The sequence below is a fragment of the Eucyclogobius newberryi genome, unplaced genomic scaffold, assembly GCF_026437365.1.
Source record: "Eucyclogobius newberryi isolate DKJ021-1_F unplaced genomic scaffold, fEucNew1.0.hap1 SCAF_13, whole genome shotgun sequence".
Lineage (NCBI taxonomy): Eukaryota > Metazoa > Chordata > Actinopteri > Gobiiformes > Gobiidae > Eucyclogobius > Eucyclogobius newberryi.
This window is the reverse complement of record NW_027315757.1, coordinates 16,985,527-17,010,892: the sequence shown is the minus strand read 5'-3', so window position 1 is coordinate 17,010,892 and position 25,366 is coordinate 16,985,527. Positions and strand designations below refer to the sequence as shown.

At 45.8% G+C, this 25,366-nt stretch overlaps 3 protein-coding genes and 1 long non-coding RNA gene across 4 annotated transcripts in view; 2 read left to right on the top strand and 2 right to left on the bottom strand.

The window, feature by feature from the left end:
• On the bottom strand, positions 1-7,702 carry LOC140357637 (transmembrane protein 233). The gene is made up of 5 exons (XM_072442139.1): positions 7,537-7,702; positions 3,288-3,467; positions 2,871-3,106; positions 1,874-2,006; positions 1-824 (listed from the first exon to the last, which is right to left on the bottom strand). The coding sequence occupies exons 2-5, from the start codon at positions 3,394-3,396 to the stop codon at positions 808-810; spliced, it is 495 nt and encodes a 164-aa protein (XP_072298240.1). The 5' UTR covers positions 3,397-3,467; positions 7,537-7,702; the 3' UTR covers positions 1-807.
• A 7,300-nt stretch (positions 7,703-15,002) lies between these two features.
• On the top strand, positions 15,003-18,911 carry LOC140358094 (uncharacterized). The gene is made up of 4 exons (XM_072442747.1): positions 15,003-15,272; positions 16,282-16,373; positions 17,559-18,215; positions 18,486-18,911. The coding sequence occupies exons 1-4, from the start codon at positions 15,086-15,088 to the stop codon at positions 18,840-18,842; spliced, it is 1,293 nt and encodes a 430-aa protein (XP_072298848.1). The 5' UTR covers positions 15,003-15,085; the 3' UTR covers positions 18,843-18,911.
• The window catches only part of ifi35 (interferon-induced protein 35), a 342,343-nt gene continuing 333,328 nt past the window's right edge, over positions 16,352-25,366 (bottom strand). Inside the window, exon 10 of the mRNA XM_072442750.1 lies at positions 16,352-16,363. Within this exon, the coding sequence (XP_072298851.1) occupies positions 16,361-16,363 (3 nt within the window). The 3' untranslated portion in view covers positions 16,352-16,360. The remainder of the gene's footprint in view (positions 16,364-25,366) is intronic.
• LOC140357636 (uncharacterized) lies at positions 22,407-22,888 on the top strand. Its single transcript, XR_011926660.1, has 3 exons — positions 22,407-22,518; positions 22,609-22,706; positions 22,856-22,888. It is a non-coding gene; the product is annotated as an uncharacterized lncRNA (long non-coding RNA).

Genomic DNA, 25,366 nt, shown 5'->3' with positions numbered 1-25,366 from the left:
GTGCTTTTTTTGAGATCCCGACGATCGAGAATCAGCAGAAACATCCCTTTCCTCTCAGGTGTGTGAAACATCGTTTAAAAAAAGTCTCAAAAGAAGGCAATCCGTGAAAACATTGGTGACTGGGTGAACCAGAACTTTTTCGACCTAAAGATGGGGTTTTGTAAACGGACTGAAGAGCTAGCAGCGTTAGCATCCACGGCTCTCGTAAGCGCGTTCACTTGCATCGTTTCCTTCACTTTCGGAAAAAAAACATCTCGCCTTTCGCAGCAGCAGCATTTGTCAGTTTTTGTTTTTGGCGTAAACCGTTCAGTTTTGGAGCAGAGTTTTTCCACAGATTGAGACGGGCGTCGCTCCCACAGAGGAACAGTGGGGGGCGCTGTGGTGCCGCTTGTGCGCTCGTGTCCGAGGTAGAGTCGGGCGGAAGACCATGCGTGACGTGCAGCAGCAAACAGCAAAGGGGGAACGCAAACCCAAACTGGAGATTTTAAATATTTTCAGAGGTTTGAGGGGGAAGAAGGAGGGGCTTCAGGAGGAGGAGGAGCTTCTGTAGGAGGAGGAGGAGCTTCAGAGGAGGAGCATGAACTTCATAAGAGGAGGAAAAGCTTCAGAGGAGGAGGAAGAGCCTTAAAGGAGGAAGAACTTCAGAAGAGGAAGAGGAGCTTCTGAAGAGGAGGTGGAGCTTCAGAGGAGGAGGAGGAGCTTCTGAAGAGGAGGTGGAGCTTCAGAGGAGGAGGAGGAGCTTCAGAGGAGGAGGAGCAGGCGTTTGGAAGCGAGACACATGTGGCCAGAGCCAGAGAAAAGGCCCCATCAGGACTTTAGGATCACTGCAGAGAGAGAGACACAAGGAATATTCACTTTACAAACAGACAAACATCACAGAGACGAGCGCTGACCCTTGTGGCCTTTAAAGGACACATATTACAATGCCTGGCCAAAAGAAGACACAGACAAAACAAAGTCACGCTCATTCCAGATCTTGTATTGATGATGGGAGAGAGTGACCACTGCACAAAGCCTTCTCCAGCTCGTCCCAAACACTCGCATGACCGCGGAATTCGTCTTTCAGCACGGTTGGTTCCGGAAACGAGAAGCCGCGCACTGCATCATTTGGGTTTAAATACCGAGTTGCAGCTGAAGGGTCGTCAACCATTTGTGTATTTTGTTAAATCAACTGAAATGAGAGTTTGACCTCGTTACATCACTGTTCGGAGTTGTATTTTGAGTGATTCTTGCATGTTTGAGTCAATCCTGTTTAGGCTCACCGCTGAGGCTCGAGTAAAAGTCCTGTCTTCACCTACCCCCTATCCCCGCCCCCATTTAGAGTGAGTATAAGTGAAAATAAGTACGTGAACACTCCGCAATTTTTTAACCCAATGTGCATCACTCGGCTATACATTTTTCCAAATAATCACAGTAAGTACAGGGACATGGGCGGGGCTAGGGGGTAGGGGAAAACACAACTTTTCTGATCACTGGAGAGCGTTAGTTGCAGCACAAGCTTTACTCAAATACGGATAAATTAAAATACAACTGCAATTAAACTAACGACGATGAGCAAACGCTGTTGTAACGAGGTTCAAATTTCATTAAAGTTGACTAGGCAGAATATGTTCCCCTCAAAGGTGCACTGACTGTGGCATTAAACAAGCTGGTGACGCCAACAGGCCAAGCTACAGGTCAGATCCGTGACGAGGCGAGCGCACTCACAGAAAGAATGTAGGTTTTTCCCGAAATCTTTGAGCAATAAAAGATGTGTGCCAAGTCGCGGAACATTGCGGGCGAGAACAACGCGATAACCGTTGAGACGAGCGGGTGACGGAAAGGTTCCGCAGTGCATCTTTACGCTAAAGAGTCTGGCAGGCGTCACACTCACGGCCCCAGTTGAAGAAGAGGGCGGTGGCGATGATGGCGATTCCTCCCAGAATTGACACCACCGACAGAATCATGGCGTTCCGACCCAAGCGCCGAGCCCCGTCCATGTTGCCCTGCTGCAGGCTGTTCCTTGACTGGCCACAAGGGGGAGCAGAGAGGAGAATCACTTCAGACCAGTGCAAGTAAATGAGCCCATAGTCATAAACATCCTCTTATAGCTCTGTGTGCCGTCTCTGGTCATGGTCTGTCTCTTGTCCTGGTCTGTCTCTTGTCCTGGTCTGTCTCTGGTCCCGGTCTGTCTCTGGTCCCGGTCTGTCTCTGGTCCCGGTCTGTCTCTGGTCCCGGTCTGTCTCTTGTCCTGGTCTGTCTCTTGTCCTGGTCTGTCTCTGGTCCCGGTCTGTCTCTGGTCCTGGTCTGTCTCTGGTTCTGGTCCGTCTCTGGTTCTGGTTCTGGTCCTGGTCTGTCTCCGGTGCCGGTCTGTTTCTGGTCCCGGTCTGTCTCTGGTCCTGGTCTGTCTCTGGTCCTGGTCTGTCTCTGGTCCTGGTCTGTCTCTGGTCCTGGTCCGTCTCTGGTTCTGGTTCTGGTCTGTCTCTGGTCCTGGTCTGTCTCTGGTCCTGGTCTGTCTCTGGTCCAGCTTTGCTCTGTCTCTGCTCCCGGTCTGTCTCTGGTCCTGGTTTGGTCTGTCTCTGGTCCAGGTTTGGTCTGTCTCTGGTCCAGGTTTGGTCCGTCTCTGGTCCTGGTCTGTCTCTGGTCCTGGTCTGTCTCTGGACCTGGTCTGTCTCTGGTCCTGGTCTGTCTCTGGTCCTGGTCTGTCTCTGGTCCTGGTCTGTCTCTGGACCTGGTCTGTCTCTGGTCCTGGTCTGTCTCTGGTCCTGGTCTGTCTCTGGTCCGAGTAAGACTGAGTCACACTTTGGGGCCAGAGCAAAGAGAGCAAAGAGAACCAGTGGAAACATGGCTATGGCGAGCTGTCTGAACACCCCCGCGCTCTTTTCTCGTACCATGACGGAGAACGTGAGTGCGACGATGTTGATTGGCCACAGGGGGCAGAAGCAGGACAGGATGGCCAGGAACAGGTAGTCTCGTGGCTTGGACCCGTCCTGAGGGGCCTCGGGGCAGGCGCTGGGCCGGCGGCTCAGGGACGGCCTGGGGGAACCTCCGGCCACAGAACCAGACCTGCTGCTGGGCTTGGGTTTGGACACTGTGGGCGAGGTGTGGACGGGGACCACGCCGTTACCTGAAAACACACACACGGCCCCATCAGCAGTGCCTTAAACTGTACAAAAAAGAATAAAAGAGACTGTCACTTTTCTTAAACAAATCAGTTTAAATGACTGAATCTCGATAAATCGTCTTATTTCAGAGGTGGTGCTGGACTGTTTTACCCACAATGCCCCTCTCCGTGTGTGAACTCTTACTGCTCTCGGAGGCGTCGTTGGCCACGGTCAGGTGGGCCATGTGCCCCTCATCTGAGGCGGGGGGCGGGGCTTGTGAGTCAGGCTGCGTGCTGATTGGCTGCTCCTCCATCTTGCCGGATCGGTGTGCGGGGCTCGGGTCGAGAGCGAAGGGTCACGGGTGGGAAACGAGCTCGGCGAGATCTGAGGAGAATGAGGGCAAAAGTATGAAACACTCTGACCTCTGCACTCGGGCTGTGGGTCTGACCTCTGACCTCTGACCTGTCCCTTTGAGCCAAGCACAGAATCAACTTCCAGGTCATGTAAAACAAATATAACGACATAATAAACCCATTCTTCAGGCTCATGTTTCAATATTTACCCCTATATTATACCCGACTTGTGTCATTATGCTTGTGTCATTATGCCCGGCTTGTGTCTTTATGCCCGGCTCATGTCTTTACGCCCGGCTCTTGTCATTACGCCCGGCTCGTGTCTTTGCGCCCGGCTCGTGTCATTATGCCCGGCTCGTGTCTTTACGCCCGGCTCGTGTCATTATGCCCGGCTCGTGTCATTATGCCCGGCTCATGTCATTATGCCCGGCTCGTGTCTTTGCGCCCGGCTCGTGTCATTATGCCCGGCTCGTGTCATTATGCCCGACTCGTGTCATTATGCCCGGCTCGTGTCATTATGCCCGACTCATGTCTTTATGCCCGGCTCGTGTCATTACGCCCGGCTCGTGTCTTTACGCCCGGCTCGTGTCATTATGCCCGGCTCGTGTCTTTGTGCCCGGCTCGTGTCTTTGTGCCCGGCTCGTGTCATTACGCCCGGCTCGTGTCATTACGCCCGGCTCGTGTCTTTACGCCCGGTTCGTGTCTTTGCGCCCGGCTCGTGTCATTACGCCCGGCTCGTGTCTTTACGCCCGGCTCGTGTCTTTGCGCCCGGCTCGTGTCATTACGCCCGGCTCGTGTCTTTACGCCCGGCTCGTGTCTTTACGCCCGGCTCGTGTCTTTGCGCCCGGCTCGTGTCATTATGCCCGGCTCGTGTCATTACGCCCGGCTCGTGTCATTACGCCCGGCTCGTGTCTTTACGCCCGGCTCGTGTCTTTATGCCCGGCTCGTGTCTTTATGCCCGGCTCGTGTCATTACGCCCGGCTCGTGTCATTACGCCCGGCTCGTGTCTTTACGCCCGGTTCGTGTCTTTGCGCCCGGCTCGTGTCATTACGCCCGGCTCGTGTCTTTACGCCCGGCTCGTGTCTTTGCGCCCGGCTCGTGTCTTTGCGCCCGGCTCGTGTCATTACGCCCGGCTCGTGTCTTTACGCCCGGCTCGTGTCATTACGCCCGGCACGTGTCTTTGCGCCCGGCTCGTGTCATTATGCCCGGCTCGTGTCATTACGCCCGGCTCGTGTCTTTACGCCCGGCTCGTGTCATTACGCCCGGCTCGTGTCTTTGCGCCCGGCTCGTGTCATTATGCCCGGCTCGTGTCATTACGCCCGGCTTGTGTCATTACGCCCGGCTCGTGTCTTTACGCCCGGCTCGTGTCATTATGCCCGGCTCGTGTCATTACGCCCGGCTCGTGTCTTTACGCCCGGCTCGTGTCATTACGCCCGGCTCGTGTCTTTACGCCCGGCTCGTGTCATTACGCCCGGCTCGTGTCATTATGCCCGGCTCGTGTCATTATGCCCGGCTCGTGTCATTACGCCCGGCTCGTGTCTTTACGCCCGGCTCGTGTCATTATGCCCGGCTCGTGTCATTACGCCCGGCTCGTGTCTTTGCGCCCGGCTCGTGTCATCATGCCCGGCTCTTTGCTTTGAGCTGCTGCATTAAAACACTGGAGGACGATGGCGGTCCCCCAGGAGCCACTGCGGCCCCTCCAAACGCTGACACGAGCAGCGGATTGTGTTACGCTGCGCTGCACTTATCACCCAAAATGTCCCAGAAACACAATACAGCATTTACTTCATTTAATATTCAACTTTTCATCATATCTGAGTTTGGGACGTGATGTAAAGTGACTGTCACCGAAAAAAGCCTGACGCAAGTCATTTTACACCAGAGCAAAGTTACAAAAGTGCAACGAGAACACAATCTACTGTTCTACACACACACACACACACACACTAAACACACACACACACACTAAACACACACACACACACACACACTAAACACACACACACACACACACTAAACACACACACACACTAAACACACACACTAAACACACACACTAAACACACACACACACACACACACTAAACACACACACACACACACACACACTAAACACACACACACACTAAACACACACACTAAACACACACACACACACTAAACACACACACACACACACTAAACACACACACACACACACTAAACACACACACACACACACACTAAACACACACACACACACACACACACTAAACACACACACTAAACACACACACACACACTAAACACACACACACACACTAAACACACACACTAAACACACACACACACACTAAACACACACACACACACACTAAACACACACTAAACACACACACACACACACTAAACACACACACACACACACTAAACACACACACACTAAACACACACACACACACACACTAAACACACACACACACACACTAAACACACACACACACACACTAAACACACACACACACACACACTAAACACACACACTAAACACACACGCACGCACGTGCGCGGTGGCCGGTCCATGTTCAGTCCTGACTCTGGCACCAGCAGGAGGCCCTTATCAGAGATTACAATGGTCATTACTTTTCTCATGAGCAGATTTAACTTTGACAGAAGCTTTTATTGGACAGGAGAGAGAGGGACATTCAGCAAACAGTTGGAGCTGGCAACCGGCCCTCAAAGGAGAATGTTCTACAGTTTATCTTTCTATCTCCATGGTGATGAGCACAAAATGTACTAAGTGCTGCTTTAATGCCATTGTTTCTCAGACCTAAACCAGGACTAAAACAGGACTAAACCAGGGCTAACCCAGGACTAAACCAGGACTAAACCAGGTCGGTTTAAACCAGGACTAAACCAGGTCTAAATCAGGTCTAAACCGGGACTAAACCAGGTCTAAACCAGGACTAAACCAGGGCTAAAAGCAGGACAAACCAGGACTAAACCAGGGCTAAAACAGGACTAAACCAGGGCTAAAAGCAGGACAAACCAGGACTAAACCAGGGCTAAAACAGGACTAAACCAGGACTAAACCAGGTCGGTTTAAACCAGGACTAAACCAGGTCTAAATCAGGTCTAAACCGGGACTAAACCAGGTCTAAACCAGGACTAAACCAGGGCTAAAAGCAGGACAAACCAGGACTAAACCAGGGCTAAAACAGGACTAAACCAGGGCTAAAAGCAGGACAAACCAGGACTAAACCAGGGCTAAAACAGGACTAAACCAGGACTAAACCAGGTCTAAATCAGGTCTAAACCGGGACTAAACCAGGTCTAAACCAGGACTAAACCAGGGCTAAAAGCAGGACAAACCAGGACTAAACCAGGGCTAAAACAGGACTAAAGCAGGGCTAAAACAGGGCTAACCCAGGACTAAACCAGGACTAAACCAGGACTAAACCAAGATTAAAACCGGGGCTAAAACAGACTAAACCAGGGCTAAACCAGGACTAAACCAGGGCTAAAACAGGACTAAACCAGGACTAAACCAGGGCTAAAACAGGACTAAACCAGGACTAAACCAGGGCTAAAACAGGACTAAAGCAGGGCTAAAACAGGGCTAACCCAGGACTAAACCAGGACTAAACCAGGACTAAACCAAGATTAAAACCGGGGCTAAAACAGACTAAACCAGGGCTAAACCAGGATTAAACCAGGGCTAAACCAGGACTAAACTAGAGCTAAAACAGGACTAAACCAGGACTAAACTAGGGCTAAAACAGGACTAAAGCAGGACTAAACCAGGACTAAACTAGGGCTAAAACAGGACTAAAGCAGGGCTAAAACAGAGCTTAACCAGAGTAAAACGAGGATCGTTAATCTTCATTATGTCAAGGAGCCGGGACTGAGCCATAACCGTTTACACAACGAGACAAATCCAGGCAAAATCAGGACTAAATTTTAAATCAGATGAGATCAGGCTTAATTTTTCCTTCATTAAACCCCCTTGATCTCGGTCCAGCTTTGTAATGGATGAAAAGAAAGACACAACCATTCAGCTAAATCACAGAAAATAAAAATAAAATGAATTTCCCAAATGACTAAAAAGTGCATCTTCTTACTTAATTGTGAGGCATCTGGCGTTCCATGTCCCAGTCCGGGCTGCCTCGTTCTGTCCGGGAGCTTCTGGAAGATTCTGTGCGGGATAAATAAATGAATGAGAACGATCTTGGCGCGAACAGTAGTGAAGGATGAAGGAGGAGGGGAGCAAGAGGGAGGACTGTGTGTGGGCTATGTCCAAGTGATGCGGAGAAGGAGATGCTGCGGACCAACGGGAGACTGCAAGAAGTGAGAGAGGGAGGGAGGGGAAGGAGGGAGGAGGGAGGGAGGGGGGAGAGCAGAGAGAGAGGGAGGGAGGGAGAGCAGGGAGGAGGGAGGGTGGAAGGGAGGGGAGGGTGGGAGGAGGGAGAGAGGGAGAGAGGGAGAGAACGAAACAAGTACACGCACTGCATGAAGTGAGAGGGGGAGGGAGAGCAGGGAGGGAGGGAGGAGGAGGGAGGGAGAGAAAGAGAGAAACAAGTGCACTGCATGAAGTGAGAGAGGGAGGGAGGGGAGAGAGGGAAGGAGGGAGTGAGAGAAGTGAGCCGCAAGAAGTGAGAGAGGGAGAGCAGGGAGGAGGGAGGGAGGGAGGGAGGAGGGAAGGAGTAAGGTAAGAGAGCAAAGAATTTATAGAAAAAAAGGAAAAAGAGGGTAAGAGCAAGAGAAAGGGAGAGCAAGAGTGAGGGAGAATGAGAGCGAGGGAGGGGAGGAGGGAGGGAGGGGGGAGGGAGAAGGGAGCGAGGAGGGAGAGGGGGAGGGAGGGAGGAGGGAGGGGGGGTGCAGGGAGAAGGGCGAGTAAAAACCACAGTGGGAATAGAAAGCGTTTCCTGTTGTGCAGATGTGAGGAAGTAATGGAGCCGACACAAGCAAAACACACCACAGGGCAGCGTCTCATACTGAGGTGCGCGGCCCCCTGGTGGTGACAGGCGCGGGTCGTTTGACGCGCCGTGTGACAGGTGGAACTGCACATTTTTTATATTTAACTTTTTGCTCATACGTTTACAGATTTTGTCCCAGTTTGAAATGTTACTTCCTGGTTGCAAATCATGACATCACTCTCTGTCGCTGTTTTTCAACTTTTCTTCTCAAACTGACACTTGAGCGGTGCAAAACCATCATTTATATTCACAACAGGTTTTATTCCACCAAATAAAGTCAAAACCAGGAAATCATAAAAAAATGTCAAACGCACTTTAACGGCCTGTGTCAGCTGACCTGTCCTGTGTGTCCTTGTCCCTCTGGTTGTTCCTCTGGTTGTCCCAGAATTTGCTCTTCTGTGTCTGGTTTGAGTTCAGTCCTTCTGACAGAATTATACTTTAAATCCCGAGGCCGAACTCTTATAACTCTGGGTTTGAACTCTTATAACTCTGAGTTTGAACAAGACAGAACGATGGAATGAAAGACTAAAACCATATTGGATGTTGCTCTGTCTTTTCTCTTCACCTCCTTTTCACCTCCTCTGTACCTTCTCTTCATCTCCTCTGCTTCTCCTCCTCTGCACCTCCTCTACACCTCCTCCTCTTCACCTCCTCTGCTTCTCCTCCTCACCACCTCCTCTGCTTCTGCTCCTCCTCTACACCTTCTCTACACCTCCTCTTCACCTCCTCTCCACCTCCTCTGCTTCTGCTCCTCCTCTATACCTCCTCTTCACCTCCTCTGCTTCACCGTCTCTGCTCCTCCTTTGCTCCTCCTCTTCACCTCTTCTGCTTCACCTTCTCTGCATATAACTGTAAAATCTAAGTGTAAATGCAGCAGATCTTTGAAACAAACTGTGCTTTTATTGTGACAGGGCATGGCTGCAGCTGAGGGACTTCCTGTGGCTTTCTGCTGATGGAGCACAATCCCACAATGCACCACTCTGGCTTTAGAAACCAATACAAGACCAAGACCAAGACCATAAAATGTGGAGGGTCAAATAAAGATTTTCTTGCTGTTGTGGCAAATAACTGATATTTAACCGACACTAGACCTGCAACAAACAATTATTTATATTCAACATTTAGATACAACTAACATTATTTTTTAAAGTTGACTAGTGGTTTAATTCAAATATTTTTTTTTATTCTTGTCAAAGTTACAACAAAACAGAGGATAAACATTTATGACTGACCCATGGCTAAACCAGTTACATGTCTACCCGGAGACATTTTGAGTTCTTCAGATTCTGAAAGTGTGAATTCAAAGCTTTGATGTCTCACTCATGTAGATCTGATCATATTTGAGTAAGTTGTGGTCATTTGAATGTAAACAACTCTCAAACCCATTCACTGAGAAAACGGGGCTCAAAGTTTCTCACCTGAGTGAGCCCAGAGTCACAGGGGGGCTCATTTGCATCTCATTGAGATAAGCCCTCCCCCCTGTCACACTGACACCACCTCCCCCTACAGCTGTCACTGAAGACTCAAGAGGAGTGTTGTTATTGATGGTAACTGGACTTGAATCAGAATTAGAAGTTACTATATTAAAATGGAAATACTTGGATTACAAAAGGCCCTGAATAGAATCAAAGAATCAGAATCAGAATAGGGTTCATTGCATTTGTCGATAAACATAATTCACAGGTGATTCAGTGCAACACAAACAACAAAAGATAAGATAAGATAAAATAGCCTTTAATGTTACAACGCAGTCGATACAGGGGGAAAGGAAAGTAACTTATAGGAAGTTTAAAAAACACTCTCAATAGAAGAACTCTTATAAACAGATGCCAGGGCCAGGTATACGAACTGCAACGGGTCCATGGCTTTAAATATATGAGATAATAGATATGATATGTACACCACCAGAGTCCAATTACATCAGAGATCACATCCTCATCCTCTTCTTCGTCTGTGCACTCTTCTGTGCTGTGACTCTCGGCTCTTGGCATCAAAGCTGTAAACAAATAACAGGACATTTAAGAAATGGCTAACTATTTAACATAACTCATTAAACAATTATTTTTTTTTTTAAACACAATGTGAGAGTTTCAATATAAATACCTGAAGTGATGATAACTCTTGATCTTTGGAAGCCGTCTGAAGAAGGGACTCAGATGCTTCTGCCAGTCGAAGTTCTTGACAAACATTTGCCATCCGCCGTTCCAACAAGCTGTGGGATATTGAGGTGAGACTCAGGAGAGCTGTTTTCCACTCCCTGATGACAAGGGCGACAATGTAAAAAAAATGAGAACAGAAGAAACACATCTTAAGCAGAGAGCAGGACTGAAGTTTTACCAGGCTAATGTTTACACATTACAGTAGTCAAATAATATAAACTAACCTCAGCGATGTCTTCCAAAGTGTCAACCCTGGTCTTCATGTATGCTCGCTTCATAAGTCCAAAGCCGCAATCAGGGGAGAATTTGGTGTGGCCAGCAATGAGGAAGTAGATGTCCATTGTGTAGTGAAGCTTGGCCCCGGCTGCAGAGGGTTGGACGGAAAGTGTATCTCTAGTAGACAGAGAGAGAGAAAGGAGATTAGATTAGTACATATGACATTTGATTAAGACATATATCTCTCTATAATTGCTATTCTGCATTATCACTATTATTAGTACCTGCTGTGCAAAGTCAAAGCTGTAATGCATCCTGATGTCTTTGCTTGCTGGCGGTGAGGGTCCAAAGACAGCACATTAGATTCTGTTGTAGAGATCTGTGCGTGGCCTGCAGCTTCTGATGTGTTGGAGAAGCTGTTTCCACAGTGATCTGAAGCTTGATGTACAACTGCAGGCTCACCTGTAAAACAGATGTTGCTTATGGTCAATTATACTCTAATCATTAAAAACATGAAAATCACCAAAATAATGTTTTACACTTACCACGCTCCTTAGCAGACTTCACGTAGAGACAGGTCATGTCAGTCAGGGTGTCTTTGCCAATTCTGAAAAGGGAAAAAAAAAGGATTAGGATTAACAGTAATATAGGAATAACACGCTTCACAGATAACAGTTCACATTGTGACGTTAACGGTGTATTTAAGATGCAAAACGCGGAGATATTGGGACATCTGCCCTCGGCTAGCGGGGCTAGCTAGCTCACTTGAGATAACACGGCTCGTAAAAGCAGAACACTTGCAGAACAGCACACCAAAACATAAACATACACTCGAGTTTAAAACCGGCGCACAGTAAAGTGATTAAAAGCGGGTGTTTTAGTCGCAAAGCTTACCTGGTTCAGCCGTCCTGTTGTCTCTCCCAACACCGTGCACAGAGAGACACACAGGAAGCTGATAATGGCCAGGCAAGCGCGTGATTGGTTCGAGTGACGCAGTGCGTGCGTGACGTGCAACGTACGTAAGCCACGTGACCAGAAGTGGTATCGGGAGTTGTAGTTTTTTTCTCTTCCCACGCCGAAAAATAACCCGATAACATAACAAAGTTTAGCTTACAACTTAGTTCCGAATAGCTGCGTTTAGCTCCAGGCTCTGGGGCTAACAGCCGGTTTAGCACCATAAAACAGACACAAAGCACAACCCACACAACCCTCGGGCCAACCCACGCCGAAAAATAACCCGATAACATGGTGATAACAGCAAGTAGTCACATTAAGCCCATATTGCAGAGTGCACTGAAGCAACATGTTAGCTTAGCATTAGCTCCACCGGAGCAGACAAGTAAGATTCTAAAGTGATCACGAGACCGCCTTAAAACACAGCGTTAAAGCAATAATTTAGTAGTAAAGTAAAAGTGTACCTGAGTAAACAGTTCCGTTGCAATGTAGTCCAGGAAATGTAAGCTCTGAAGACTGCTCTGCAGACGGTCTGGAGTAATGAGAGGAAAACACGGAGCAGCAGCTGTAGCCATGCGGATCACAGCTGATTGGTGGAAAATGTAAACAATACATTGGCTAGAAAAAGGTGACGCCCCCCAAGAGAGCAGGAAAAAGACCCGAAAACTCCACATTTTTAACAGCTTAATGTATACGTTTAAGACAACCAATAGTGTTATCTGAAGCACACAGGGGCTTATTCATAACTTCAACTAGCACATTCTGCAAAAAAATGAAAATCACAAATTTGGGGGGAAAAAAAGTAAAATGCTGTTTTTCTCAGTTTCACCGAGGCCGACATGGTCCGACAATTGCGGCGGCGGGGCACATTTATGATTGTGTGAAACATGCAGAACGGAGCTCTCAGACTGTGTCAAATATCGGATACATTTCGATATCGGACCGATATACAGCATTAACATTATTATTTCATTTTTGTACTGGGGAAGCCCACCACTGCGTTAAATTTACTCATGACATATTTACTTCTTTTGATCCAAATCAATATGTTGGAATCCATATTTCTTGATTTATCTAGATACAAATGCAATGTTATGGTTCAACTCTTTTCTTCATGTGACTCATGGAGTTCAGGCTGACACATGTAGAACTGACAAAGGTGTTCCTCAAGGCTCCAAGTTAGGCCCCCTTTTATTCTCAATGACCTCAAACAGATAAATATTTGTGCTAATGATACTTCATCATTTAAACCTCAAACTCGTAGGCACAAAATCAGCCCCAACTTGATTTGAATTGGGTTCAAAACTGGCTTCATAATAATCACAAATTATGAAAAAAAAAAAAAAAGTAAATATGCTGGATAATTTCTGGTTGAGGGGAAAATAAAAAATACACACACCATTTACACAGAGTATTTGAGTTGGACAGAAGCCAAAAGGAACGATCTGAGTCAAAACATGAAATACACCTCCATCGCACTGATTCTTACTGCGTTCATCTACACTGTAGTTACATCAGGAGGTTGATAATATAAATATTTAAGACATGATTATATGCATCTCCCTCAGTCATAATTACAAATATTTCTTAAATGTAGAGAAACCCGAGCTTTCCCTCTCTGAGAGTGTCAACACGCACTAAACTCCGCCGCTTAAGGCTCTTAAAATGGCTTGAAAAATAATTTTAAAAGGCTTTAAAAATACTTTAAAAAGGCTTCTCAAGCATGAGAGACACTGCAAGGCTGAAAGAGGAGAAAAACTGTGGTTTTGAGCAGGTCATTAATCACTTCGGGGAGAGAAGCACCTTCTCTCTGCAGCGGCTGAAGGTCGTTCTTCTCAAAGTTTGATGCTGTGTTTCTGCCGGTCCCAGAGCTGAGATCTGTCGGGACTCACCGGAGAAAGCGACGCATATTTCCTGGAGTACTTTGGCCTTAAGTTAGAAACTGGTTTAACTTTGGACAATACCAATCTCTACGTAGACTACAAATTCTAGAAATGGGAATGCTGATGAGGAGAGGTTTTATAAACGTCTACTGCTCTCATGTGGACGAGACAAGAACAGGAGCAGGAAACTAAAGACAGCACTTTTATTTATGGTCTATTTAATGAAACCATGTTCCCTTTCCTAATCACTGAAGGAAACTGGATGCAAAAAATTAAGTAAACCGTCAGAAATGTGGACTATAAGGGTCATCCACAGACAGGGTGAGCAGCTTTACCAAGTTAAAAACGGGGACACACTCGGTTTGGATGGAGGTAATAATACAATTGTAAAGATCGCGGGATGTAAGTACATTTTTAAGTCTTCATCCACACTTCTGTCACGACTCATTTGTGACTCAGTATATAATCTGAGAGTATATTTTTTAATGTTTTCTGTATTTTTGCCAAAGAAACACCAATATATCGACCTCTTTGCTGTCGGCCGGTATCAAAGTGATAAAAAAAAATGGGACAACAAGGACATGTATTGTAAAAACTGACAAATCAATGGTTTTGGAAAGATCTGCTGGGACATGGGACACTCAAAACTGGGACCGTCCCGGGTAAAAAGGGTGTGACTGGTCTGGTCCAGAACTATCCCAACGCACATATCCCAACAAGCAATTCAAGATACTGATGACCAAAGGCTGAGGTCCTTTAAAACGCAGGAGACATTTTGCCCTGATGTGTTCTGGAGCTGCTCAGAGCTCTGCTTCACTCTTAAACCAACAACTAAACCAACAGTTATTGAAACAAGGAACAAAACTCTGCCCAGCATAAAGCATCTGACCAGCAGAAGTTAGATCGCTCACCCGATGTCACTCATATGTATCTGGGGCCTTTACTTTTACTTTAATTGGATTTTTCTTATTCTGAGGTTGATTCAAGTTTCTCCTGTGAAATCACACCATGTTCCACTCAAACTTTTGCCTTAATTCCGGAATTTTTAATGTTTTTGTGCCCACGTTTTTAAAGGATCGATTCACTGTATTCCGGAAGTTGGCTGGAGCGCCGCCATCTCGTTATAATTCTCTTTCCGGTTTTATTAGTTCACGCAGGGCTTCTGCTGTCGAGAGAAAATAAGTTCAACGCAGACCTAAAAGTAGTTTCCCGGCCGCTCATGGAATCAGAATCTACTTTAATCACATTTTAGTGGCAAAACTTTTCCCTCGTAGCAAAAAAAAAAGAGGGCAAAGTGAGCGCGGCGGGACACGGTGAACGCGAACGCGCTTTTACTTTGAAGGAAGCGGCGGCTGTTCCGGCGTGGTTTGTTGTTGTTCCGGTCTGTGCTCCGTCCGGTGCCGTGTCGCTCGGTCTGCGGCTGGATCCCCGGTGCGTGCGTGCGTGTGTGTGGAGCCCGTTAGAGCCCGTGAGAGCGCGACCATGAGCGGGCTGCAGCTGCTCTCCTCGTACCTGGCGGAGGTGGTGAAGGAGGTCCTGCGCGCGGTGGAGGAGGCGGTCGCCGAGTACCGGGAGGAGGCGGCCCGCGCCCGGAGAGAGAACCACGGCCTGCGGAGCCAGCTGCGGGACCTGCTGCTGCTGGAGGCCCGCGCCGAGTGGCCCCGGGCCGGTGAGGGACGCGCACGGTCTTTATAATGGGAACGGTCTAAATGACGGAACGGAAGTGGAATTAAGGAAGCAAAAACGCGTTTTCCGTGAGATCAGATATAAATACTAACGGGTTTAAGTCTTTATAGCGAATAATAAGCCACTATTTTGGATTGCCAGGGTGAGAAATGTCAGTTCGTTTGCTTTTATGTTACAACAAATGGGAAATATACTGTATCCAAGCTTTACAAGAAGTATAATTTGTTGTAAAGTGTCTAATATATTTAAACTGGTGTAATTGTAAAGTATAGTAAACGTCCAGCTCTAGTAAAACCTAAAAAAAACATGATTTTGACCTTCATCAAAGTGTCTTTCATGGGTCAGAATGATTATGATTCTGTTTGATTTTCCCTCAAACACTTCTGAAGCTGTGGCGACAAACAAACATCTTTGTGAAGCGGACACACTGTAGTTTTGCTTTTTTGTGTTGTAAACGTGGTCTCAAACGCTGCTCAGAGGAACATCAGTCTTTTTAATTCCAGTGTTTGTGGTAGATATACGGGGCGGGGCCGAAACCCCTTTATGTTCAGGTAGAGTTGTGATTCAGGGCGTGAATCACGTTCCTTGAGATGATTTATGTCTCACATCTTTACCTGATATACCAGGGCCTTCAGGTGTTCCTAGAAATAGAAGAGGAGGAGCGATCTGGGGATGTGGGAGGCCACTCCACAGGACCACGCCCACAGGACCCCGCCCAACCAATCCTATGGAAGGAAACTCATGGCCCACACTGTAGAACAAATGCAGATAATAAGGAATGGGATCAAATGTTTCCCTGTTTATTCCATTTTTCCCATCAGATAAAAGCAATTCAGTCCGACAACAGCCGCTTTACTCCGTTATTATATTCACTGACACTTTCTCAGCTTCACAAAGATTTTATTACATGTCCTAAAACTCACAAACAGTTAAGCGTTTGAATTATGAGTCATCTCTGTCAAGAATCAGAATCTTACTGCGTTTTGTTTCAGGGCCGTTTCTGGAGCATCTGTCTCTGTCGGACCAGCCCACTAATGTGACTCCTCCCATCCACAGCTTTGTGCCCCGCCCTCAGGTAAACGCTGTCCTCCATCTTCACACACGAGTTCAAATGAAGCCTCAAAATGTAATCCAAAAGTCTTTGAGGGAGCTGTTTCTGGTCTTTGCTGCATGCTTTCTTCTTTTGTTTTCTTGGTTTTGACTTGATCTTGATTCAAAGGAGCAATTCTGGATTTTTAGACTTAAAAAAAGTCTTGGAGAAAATATTACAACGCCTCATGACCGCAAGGTACGATATATTTACTTTAGGGAAATTCATTCTCTGCATTTGACCATCTTTAAGTGCGGCTTTTATGCAGCAGTTAATCAGTTTGTTCACCAAACATGCAAATAAATAATAAATCAAATATAACATAATATGCCTTATATAAAACTTAGAATAATACTTGATTTATTTTAAATAAAAAAAAAAACTAAAAAAAAACAGTCCCAGACCTTTTGACTCTCATCCAAGAGTTCTTCTAAATCTGAAGATCTAGTCTAAGAACTCTGATATTTATCCTGCTCTGAGCCTCAGACAGCTAACAATAGGATAGATATGACCCATCACAGGGTCATTAGAAGATAAGTTTCAGGGGAATCTTAAAACTGTGCAAACACAGTACAACTGACTCCAAAGGATTCTGGAACAACTTCAGATTGAATTGGAAGAATTTTTTTTATTATGAATTAAAACATATTGTCAAATGTAAGCTTCTTATTGTAACAACTGCGTTATGGACATAAGTTACCACAGAGCTGGTCGTGCCTATGAACACTTCAATTACAGTTTTTTCAGATTTGAACATTATCTGAGCTGAGGAATACTGTTCCAGACATGACAAGGAAGGAGCTCAACAGACACATACTCAAATGGTGAAAACACCCCAGAAGTAAACATATGGGTCACTATTTTATCTCTAAACTGCACAGTTACAACCACCCATTTTGTCTTCTCATTTTGTTATTCATTCAAAATATTTTGTTACATAAGATAGACAATGAGAACAGCATGTTTCATAGTGTCAGTGGAACTGGACCTTATCTTTTCACAGGGAAAATGAATAACATTTCTCAGTCTGGTGTGGCCACAGAGATAACACTAGGGGGGGCTGGTCCATCAGTTTGGGTGATGGACCAGGTGAAGGGCGAGGGGAGAGAGCTGGGGGAGTTTGGGTGATGCTTGTCTAAAGAATATTTGCTTCTCCAGGTGACGGTGCAGAGCGAGCAGCAGCAGCATCAGCAGCAGAAGGTTTCATGTCCACAAGCTGAAGATACCAAGCCGGCCAGCTCTACAGACGTCCAGAACATCCACAGCAGACGGACCACTGAGGGACCGCGGACCACTGAGGCACCGCGGACAGCAAAAGGACCACGGACGGCAGAAGGACCACGGACGGCAGAAGGACCACGGACGGCAGAAGGACCACGGACGGCAGAAGGACCACGGACCGCAGAAGGACCACGGACGGCAGAAGGACCACGGACGGCAGAAGGTCCTGGGACCACTGAGGGACCACGAACCACAGAAGGACCACGAACCGCAGAAGGACCACAGACTGCAGAAAGACTACGGACCACTGATGGACCACGGAGTACAGCTTTCACTCCGCCTTCAGTGATTGTGAAAGAGGAACTGGAGGATCGAGGGCTGAGCGAGAGCGAGGAGGAGGAGGAGGAGGAGGAGGAAGAGGAGGAGACAGGTCGTGACAGACAATGGGAGGATACAAAGACAGAGGAGGACTTTGGAGGAGAAGAGGAGGAGAGACAGAGCGAGGTGGAGATGAGCCGACAGGTGGAGCTGGAGGACGCTGGCTCGTGGATGAAGAGCGAGCTGGAGCACATGGCAGTGAGCAGCAACGAGAGAACAGCGCCCCCGGTGGAACAGGTCGGAAACATATCAATATTCAGGATTATATTCATTATCTTTAAAAGAAATAAATGGACTTAAATCAGTGGTAATAAATCTACAAAGTTTAAGATTGCAAGATGCTACATTGACTTTAACGGTTAAAGTACTTCAGTGACTTTGCCTTGTTTGTATTGAAATAACACCTGCTGCTATTTTAGTTTGAAACTCTTGGTCACTATGACAATGTGTGGTCAACACCCACACATTGTCCTATGAGACAGACTAATATAATTCTGTGTCCTGCAGATGGCGCCGCGGGCAGTGTCTCCGCCCCGGAGCGACCCGCGCTGTCCCCGCTGCGGTGACGCCTTCGCAACCACCTCGGCTCTGCTGCTTCACCTTCAGCAGCTGAAGAAGCCGCACTGCTGCGACTTCTGCTGTAAGTCCTTTGCCCAGACGGCGGATCTACGGCGCCACCTACGGACACACACGGGAGAGCGACCCCATCGCTGCGGCTTCTGCGCCAGGGCCTTCAGCCAGAGAGGGAACCTACGGCGCCACCTACGAATCCACACGGGAGAGCGACCGTACGCCTGCGTCTTCTGCAACCGCCGCTTTAGTGACGGGGACACGCTGAAGAAGCACCAGCGCACGCACACATGAACCTGGACCTGGGACATGGACCTGGGACATGGACCTGGGACATGGACCGGGACATGGACCTGGACATGAACATGGACCAGGACTGGACCAGGACCAGGACTGGACCGGGACCAGGACCTGAATCGGGACCTGAACCGGGACCTGGACCTGGACCGGGACCAGGACTGGACCGGGACCTGGACCAGGACCAGGACTGGACCGGGACCAGGACTGGACCGGGACCAGGGCTGTTGTGGTGCTCATTGTTCATGTTTCTGAATAATGTGTTTATTTTTGTCTGTATTTATAGATGAAAAGATAATTTTCATTGTCAGATTCATTTAATGTGTGATTGTTTTTCCTGAGGTCATTTTTAACTTTGTGCTCTGTGATAAAACTTTATTTATTTGTATTTATTTTCTAGTACATTGCCATTCATATTGTGTCTGTTTGTTTAGCGATTTTTGTACAACTCTTTACAATAAATCTCATGGAAGATTAAAGATAAACTGAGACTTGTTTTTCTACATTTGTAACTGTCAGCAACTGAAGTAACTCTCGAGCTGCTTGATCTGCTGCACTTCAAAATAAAACTAACTCTTATTTCCAGTCAAATCAATCATTAATAGCCCAACATCACAAATTCAAATCAATGTCGGGGATTTAGTTTTTTTGGTGATTCAATTGTGTTCTCCCAGTGAAAAACCTCACGTGTAGTTTTTGCCTAGACTCCTCCCACATCAGACTGAAGGCGGAGCTGAAAAGCCTTTAAACCCCCGTTGGCCCCTCCCACATTACAAACAGATGCATGAAAATAATATTTACACCATTTCTACGAATAAATGGCTAACTTTTCACCGTCTTAAGAGATATAAAAATGTAATAATTATCAGAGAAAAATATCAAACTAAACAAACAACCTTAAATTTACCTCGATAATTATATATGTAAATGATTTGTGGCTCACATGACCGCCGCGTGACTGAGGCGTTTAAACCCAAACGCAGAAGTGTCCGGGTTTGACAAACGCTCCATGGGAGGAGACGCAGCGCAGGTGAGTGGAACCGTGGAAAAGTCGCTTCCAAGTGCGCACTCTTGGTCACGACAAAACGCGCTGGAGGAAACGAGGTAAACTGTTTTTAAATGTGTTTTTGCCATGAAAGGATTTGGACCTGCCCCGTCACTCAATGGTCACCTGACTGACTCTGGAAAGGGGTGAGACAGGGCTGCGCTTGGTCCCTGGTCCTGTTTGCTTCATAACCATTGGCCCGACATATGAGACAATCAAAAAGCTTTCACGGTGTTACAACTGATGGGATGGAACATGTTTACAACCTTTACAAATGAGATTTATAACCAAGGAATTAACCAAAGCAATGACCATTATAGCCTAACTGAAATATTTATTAAGGTTTATAAATCAGAACTTTCAAGGGGAATAATATCTAAAATATAGCCGCAAGCGGCAATGATCGGGCCTCGCCACGCCGCCGCCGCCACGCCGCAAGAAGAGGGGGCGCTAACGCGCCCCAATGGTCCTTTTATTATTTTATTATGCCTACTGCTGAATCTGTGACGCTGTCACATCATCTCCCCTTTGTTTTACCATCAAAAAGCAATTTTATTTTGAATTCTTGGCAAAATGTGCGGCTTTGCCGCACAGAGACCGTGACTTTTTGAATAAAAATGTGGATACCTTTTGACGGTTCATCCCTGAAGATGAGTCTCACCAAATTTCAGGTTAATAGGGCAAACGCCCTGGGAGGAGTTTGTGAAAGTCTAAAGTGTATACATGTTCTGGCGATTTCCCCATTGGAATAACATGGGAGGTTTTGGTCATCGCTACGGCAAAACCATAACAATTATGACATGGGTCTCATTGACTTTTTTGATGGGGATGCTAAAATTGAGTTTTGTGTCAATTTTCATATAATTTCGCAAAACTAAACATTTAACCTCCATACAAAATCTGTAGGGGGCGCTGTGGCGCCAAATTAATTTATTTCACTTCAAGTAGGTTTAGGGCAAAGAGTTTAACAACTGATTCTAATTTGACGCAATTCGGACTTTATCTGCGCAAACGGCAAAAATGTTAAATTTGGGAGATTTCTGAAATTCTAGCTACAGTTTGCGGCTTCGCCGCACAGAGACCGTGACAGGTATCAATGTAATTTGGATAACTTTTGATGTCCCACTCCTCAGTAGCATTTTCACCAAATTTCAGCTTTTTAGAGCCAACGCCCTGGGAGGAGTTCGTAAAAGTAAGACATTTGGAAAAACTCCGAGTCATGCTTAGCCATTTTTGAACCAATATGGCCGACATTTGGTTGGGCAGACGGCGTTGCCGTAATAATATTTTTTACTTCTCTTGTCACCATCTTACGACGGAGTATAAGGGCCAACCAAGAAAAAAAAAATGCGCTGCACTACGAGAATAAAGTCATTAATAATTAATGAGAAAAAAGACGTTAATTAATGACAAAAAAGTCGAAGTCAGAAAAAAGTCGTAAATTAACGACTATAAACTCATTAAATAATGAGAAAAAAGTCATTAAATAACGAGAAAAAAGTCAATAATTAATGAGAAAAAAGTCATTAATTAATGAGAAAAAAACTCCTTAATTAACGAGAAAAAAGTCATTAAATAATGACTTTTTTTCTCGTTAATTAATGAGAATAAAGTCGAAATTTTTCGTATTAAGTCAAAATCAAACCATCGTGGGAGACGAAACGAAAGAAGCGGAGATCAATTCATCTTTACCCGGATTTCTTCCATATTTTCAATGCAGGTAAGGCTATATTTTCTTATATTGTTATAATATGTGATATTTCAAAAATGTGGATTATGTATTTCGATACATTTCAAGTAAAACGGGCGGCAAGTGCGTTTAATACATGCGAGGGGTCGGCCTGGTTCCTTCGCAGGCCGTGTACAAGGTCGACTGCGGGGCAGGACTGCTGCTACCTCGTCAGGACGGTCTCATTCATATGGGGAGTATGTTGAAGTTATGGCTGAGATTACAAGGCAATGAAATGCATATGATTTTGGAGGTGTGCGTATGACGCATCGTATGACGCTTCGTAAGACGCAGCTCTTGACCAGTTGGTTAGGTCTTGGTGTTATGCTGGGGGTGGTTTGGTCCGGAATCAATCCTGGTTCTGACAAGCCCATCACGACGTAAGCAAGAGTTCGGTAAAGTTAGTACCAAGAGAGTGCTGATGTTCACCGCACAGTGCAGTGCCGCGGCATGCGCACACCACAGGGACACGCACATGGGAATGGGGAGCGCAGGTGGGGTCGCAGCGTCGAGCAGACCATACACAGCACCTTACGGCCGGTATCCATGGCCAGCACCCATGGCCAGTATTGCTCTATGCCGCGATGGATACAAGGTTTCAATGCGGTGATTGTAAGTCCCGTTACATCCTATTACACAGCAGTAGCAGCCGCGACCCAGGTGAGCGCGGGAGGCAAACACGTAACCCCGCCCTCCACAACCTGCCACATTGACAGAGATAAACCCGCGCAAGTGCTAGCAGGCAGAGCCACAACAACACTTATGCTTATGAGCCTAGTAACTGTGATCATCTTTTTTCACTAACACTCATATGCTTACAGTTGTGGATTTATTCAGATGGTCATTCCCAGTGTTGGAGGAGGACATACTTTTGATGTGCATTGCTTGATTGTCCGTTGGTATGTTTTTTATGCGTTGACTAATGTTTCATTACTAAAAGCTGCTGATTAGTCAGATAATAACAAGGCCATTTCTCCTGTCTGTTCCAGGTCCATGTATCATGACTGACTCATTGTCTGACATTGTGGCATTCTTAAGGGGACGTCATGTTTCAGAGGAAGCCATCACATGGATTCAAGAACATAAGGTTACTTTTCTGCTTGTATATTGCCTATTATGTCAGCCATTTGACTACAAAAACGTGTGTCTCACCCATTATTTCACCATTCACTTAAAATAATCTCAATGTTTTTGTTTAGTTTTTTGCCTCTAACTCTACTTTTACACTGCTTTCAGATTGACAGAGAAGTAATTTTGCTGATGGAAGAAGCAGATTTGGAGGACCACCTGCCATCCTATGGAGACAGAATTGCTCTAGTTAATTTTTGCAAATCTCATCCACACTCAGCAAAACGAAAACAGGGACTTTTTGAGAGACTAAGGGAGAAACTGAAAGTTAGAACTCAACCTCATAATGGGGAAGAAGAGCCTGGACCATCTAACATTAAAAAAAAAGAACCAAACAGTCTACGCGAATAATTGAAATAGGCTGGATCCACACTGAAAACAAATCATCTAAGCAGGTCAGAGCTAAACAAGGAGGAGGAACAAGAAAGCTTTCAATCAGCACCACGGCAAGATTTAGTGACATTCTAGAACAAGGAAAAGCTCTGTTTTTTCCACAAGGAAAATCTAACAAAGGCATTGAGAGTGATTTTGATTTTGATGTTTGGGATTTTAAACAAAACTCCTTGCCACACGATTTGTCAGTGGAGGACATATTCAACACTGTGAAGCTGCCAATGTTAAGGTTTTATTTGGCAACCAAAGTCAAAGCAGTGATTGTGGATGATGACATAGATGATCCATCCTTCGAAGAAGAGGAATGGCAACCCAATGAAGGCACAACCTATATCAATAGTCCACAGCAACAATCACCTGAGATGGTTCCAGAGCTTTATATTCCATCGGAGGATACACAAAACAGTGCTGTTTCTACATTTGATGTTGATGATTCTTTCACTCTGAATAGTTCAGATTATGCTGAGAGTCTTTCTCTTTTAAATGCAAACAACTCTGACCAGGAGATTGCATTTGGCCCAGACAAAACTTACAATGAGGATTCTCTCAGCGACACAGTGGTTTACCAGCCTGATACAATGCCACCACTCAGTCCACAAGGCATCATTCCAGAGATAACTGTGGTCTTAAACCAAGCAAACAGCTTCAGTGACATGATAGGGGCTTTTTCAGACGATAATATGCTTAACAAAACAATAAAAATTAAGCGTATTCTTCCAGACAAGTCGCTGGAGAAGGGCAGTGGTACAGGTTTACTTAAAGATGTCTATACTAGCTTCTGGGGAGAGTTTTATGAACGGTGTACCCTGGGAACCACATACAAAGTGCCTTTTCTTAGACATGACTTTACTGAGGTAACATGGAAGGCTATTGGTAGGATCTTTGTGAAGGGGTTTCAAGATTGTGGATACCTGCCTCTTAAACTTGCCCCTCCTTTTCTTGAGGAAATGCTTTTCGGGGAGATTTACAGTGACCTGAAGACAAGTTTTCTCCGGCTTTTCAGCTCACATGAACAGGAAATAATCAGCAAAGCACTTGTTAAGTTCGATTCTGTGGAAGCTGATGAGATAATAGATCTTCTCGCCAACTACGAATGCCGCAAACATATCAGCCCTGAAACCCTACCGGAAATATTGCTTGAGTTGGCGCACAAAGAAATTATTCAAAAACCAAAGTTTGTCATTGACTGTTGGCGGAACGTTTCACAGCCACATATGTTTGCACTGGACCCTGAGCGGCTGAAAACAATGTACAGTGAGTCGAAGCCTACTTCAAAAAGAGTAACAGAAAAGTTAACTTTTCCGGACAGTATGACACCAAAAGAAGCAGAAGTGGCACGATACTTAAAAAAATATGTGAAGGAACTTAATGAAGAAAGACTAGAGAAATTTCTAAGGTTTTGTACAGGATCTGACTTGCTGGTATCTAGTTGTATTATGGTAGAGTTTGTTGTTCAAACTGCATTTACCCGCAGACCAATCGGCCGTACCTGTGCATCCCTTTTGCATTTGCCTGACAGCTATGACAACTTCCCAGACTTCCGCAGTGAGTTCAATTCTATCCTTGATGCTAACATCTGGATAATGGATATTGTTTAGACATGGCCATGTTATTTTTTCACTGTTCAGTTGGCTAATTATTATAGCCCGTATTTTCAATTACAGGCTGCTTTAATGTTTATGTATTTTATTTTTATAACAATGGTTTAATGCATATCTCATTTTACATTTTCACATTTTATTCAAACAGTTACACCAAGTGTTCAAAAAGTGGAGTGTGTTCAATCCAAGTGTCTTTGCATTGCCTCTGGTTGGCTACCATACTTGTGTCTGTTCAAAGTCACACATTTGCAGCAGTTTGCACTGTTAAAACATTGAGCAATAAATTCAAAGTTGAAAAAAAACAAAACAAACAAAAACATTTTGTTTTCTATATTTGTTTCAAAATGCACACTTGATAACACCCTGTGCACTTGCCCCATAATGAATATAAACAGTAAGTCCAACAGTTCAAATATTGTTAAGTATTTCATTTCTTAAATTGATGTAAAGTTCTGCAGCTGTGGACCCATCCACTGGAGCATCCCAACCATTTTCATCCATGAGGACAGTACAGAGTTCAAAGATGGTTGGATCACATGGATACTGCCCTTTAGGCGTGCACTCTTCTTTGCATATCACTATCTCTTCTGGTATGACTGGCTGCAACCTGTCCTCACCCCCATGA

Bases quoted from the DNA above. Each gene is read 5' to 3' on its own strand.
- LOC140357637 (XM_072442139.1), bottom strand. From the start codon at position 3,396: ATGGAGGAGCAGCCAATCAGCACGCAGCCTGACTCACAAGCCCCGCCC. The intron at 3,107-3,287 runs GTAAGAGTTCAC...GTGTGTTTTCAG, and splicing joins CAACGACGCCTCCGAGAGCA to GTAACGGCGTGGTCCCCGTC. The intron at 2,007-2,870 runs GTACGAGAAAAG...CCTTGTGGCCAG, and splicing joins CACTCACGTTCTCCGTCATG to TCAAGGAACAGCCTGCAGCA.
- LOC140358094 (XM_072442747.1), top strand. From the start codon at position 15,086: ATGAGCGGGCTGCAGCTGCTCTCCTCGTACCTGGCGGAGGTGGTGAAG. The intron at 16,374-17,558 runs GTCCTCCATCTT...CAGAGCGAGCAG, and splicing joins CCCGCCCTCAGGTAAACGCT to CAGCAGCATCAGCAGCAGAA. The intron at 18,216-18,485 runs GTCGGAAACATA...TGTGTCCTGCAG, and splicing joins CAGCGCCCCCGGTGGAACAG to ATGGCGCCGCGGGCAGTGTC.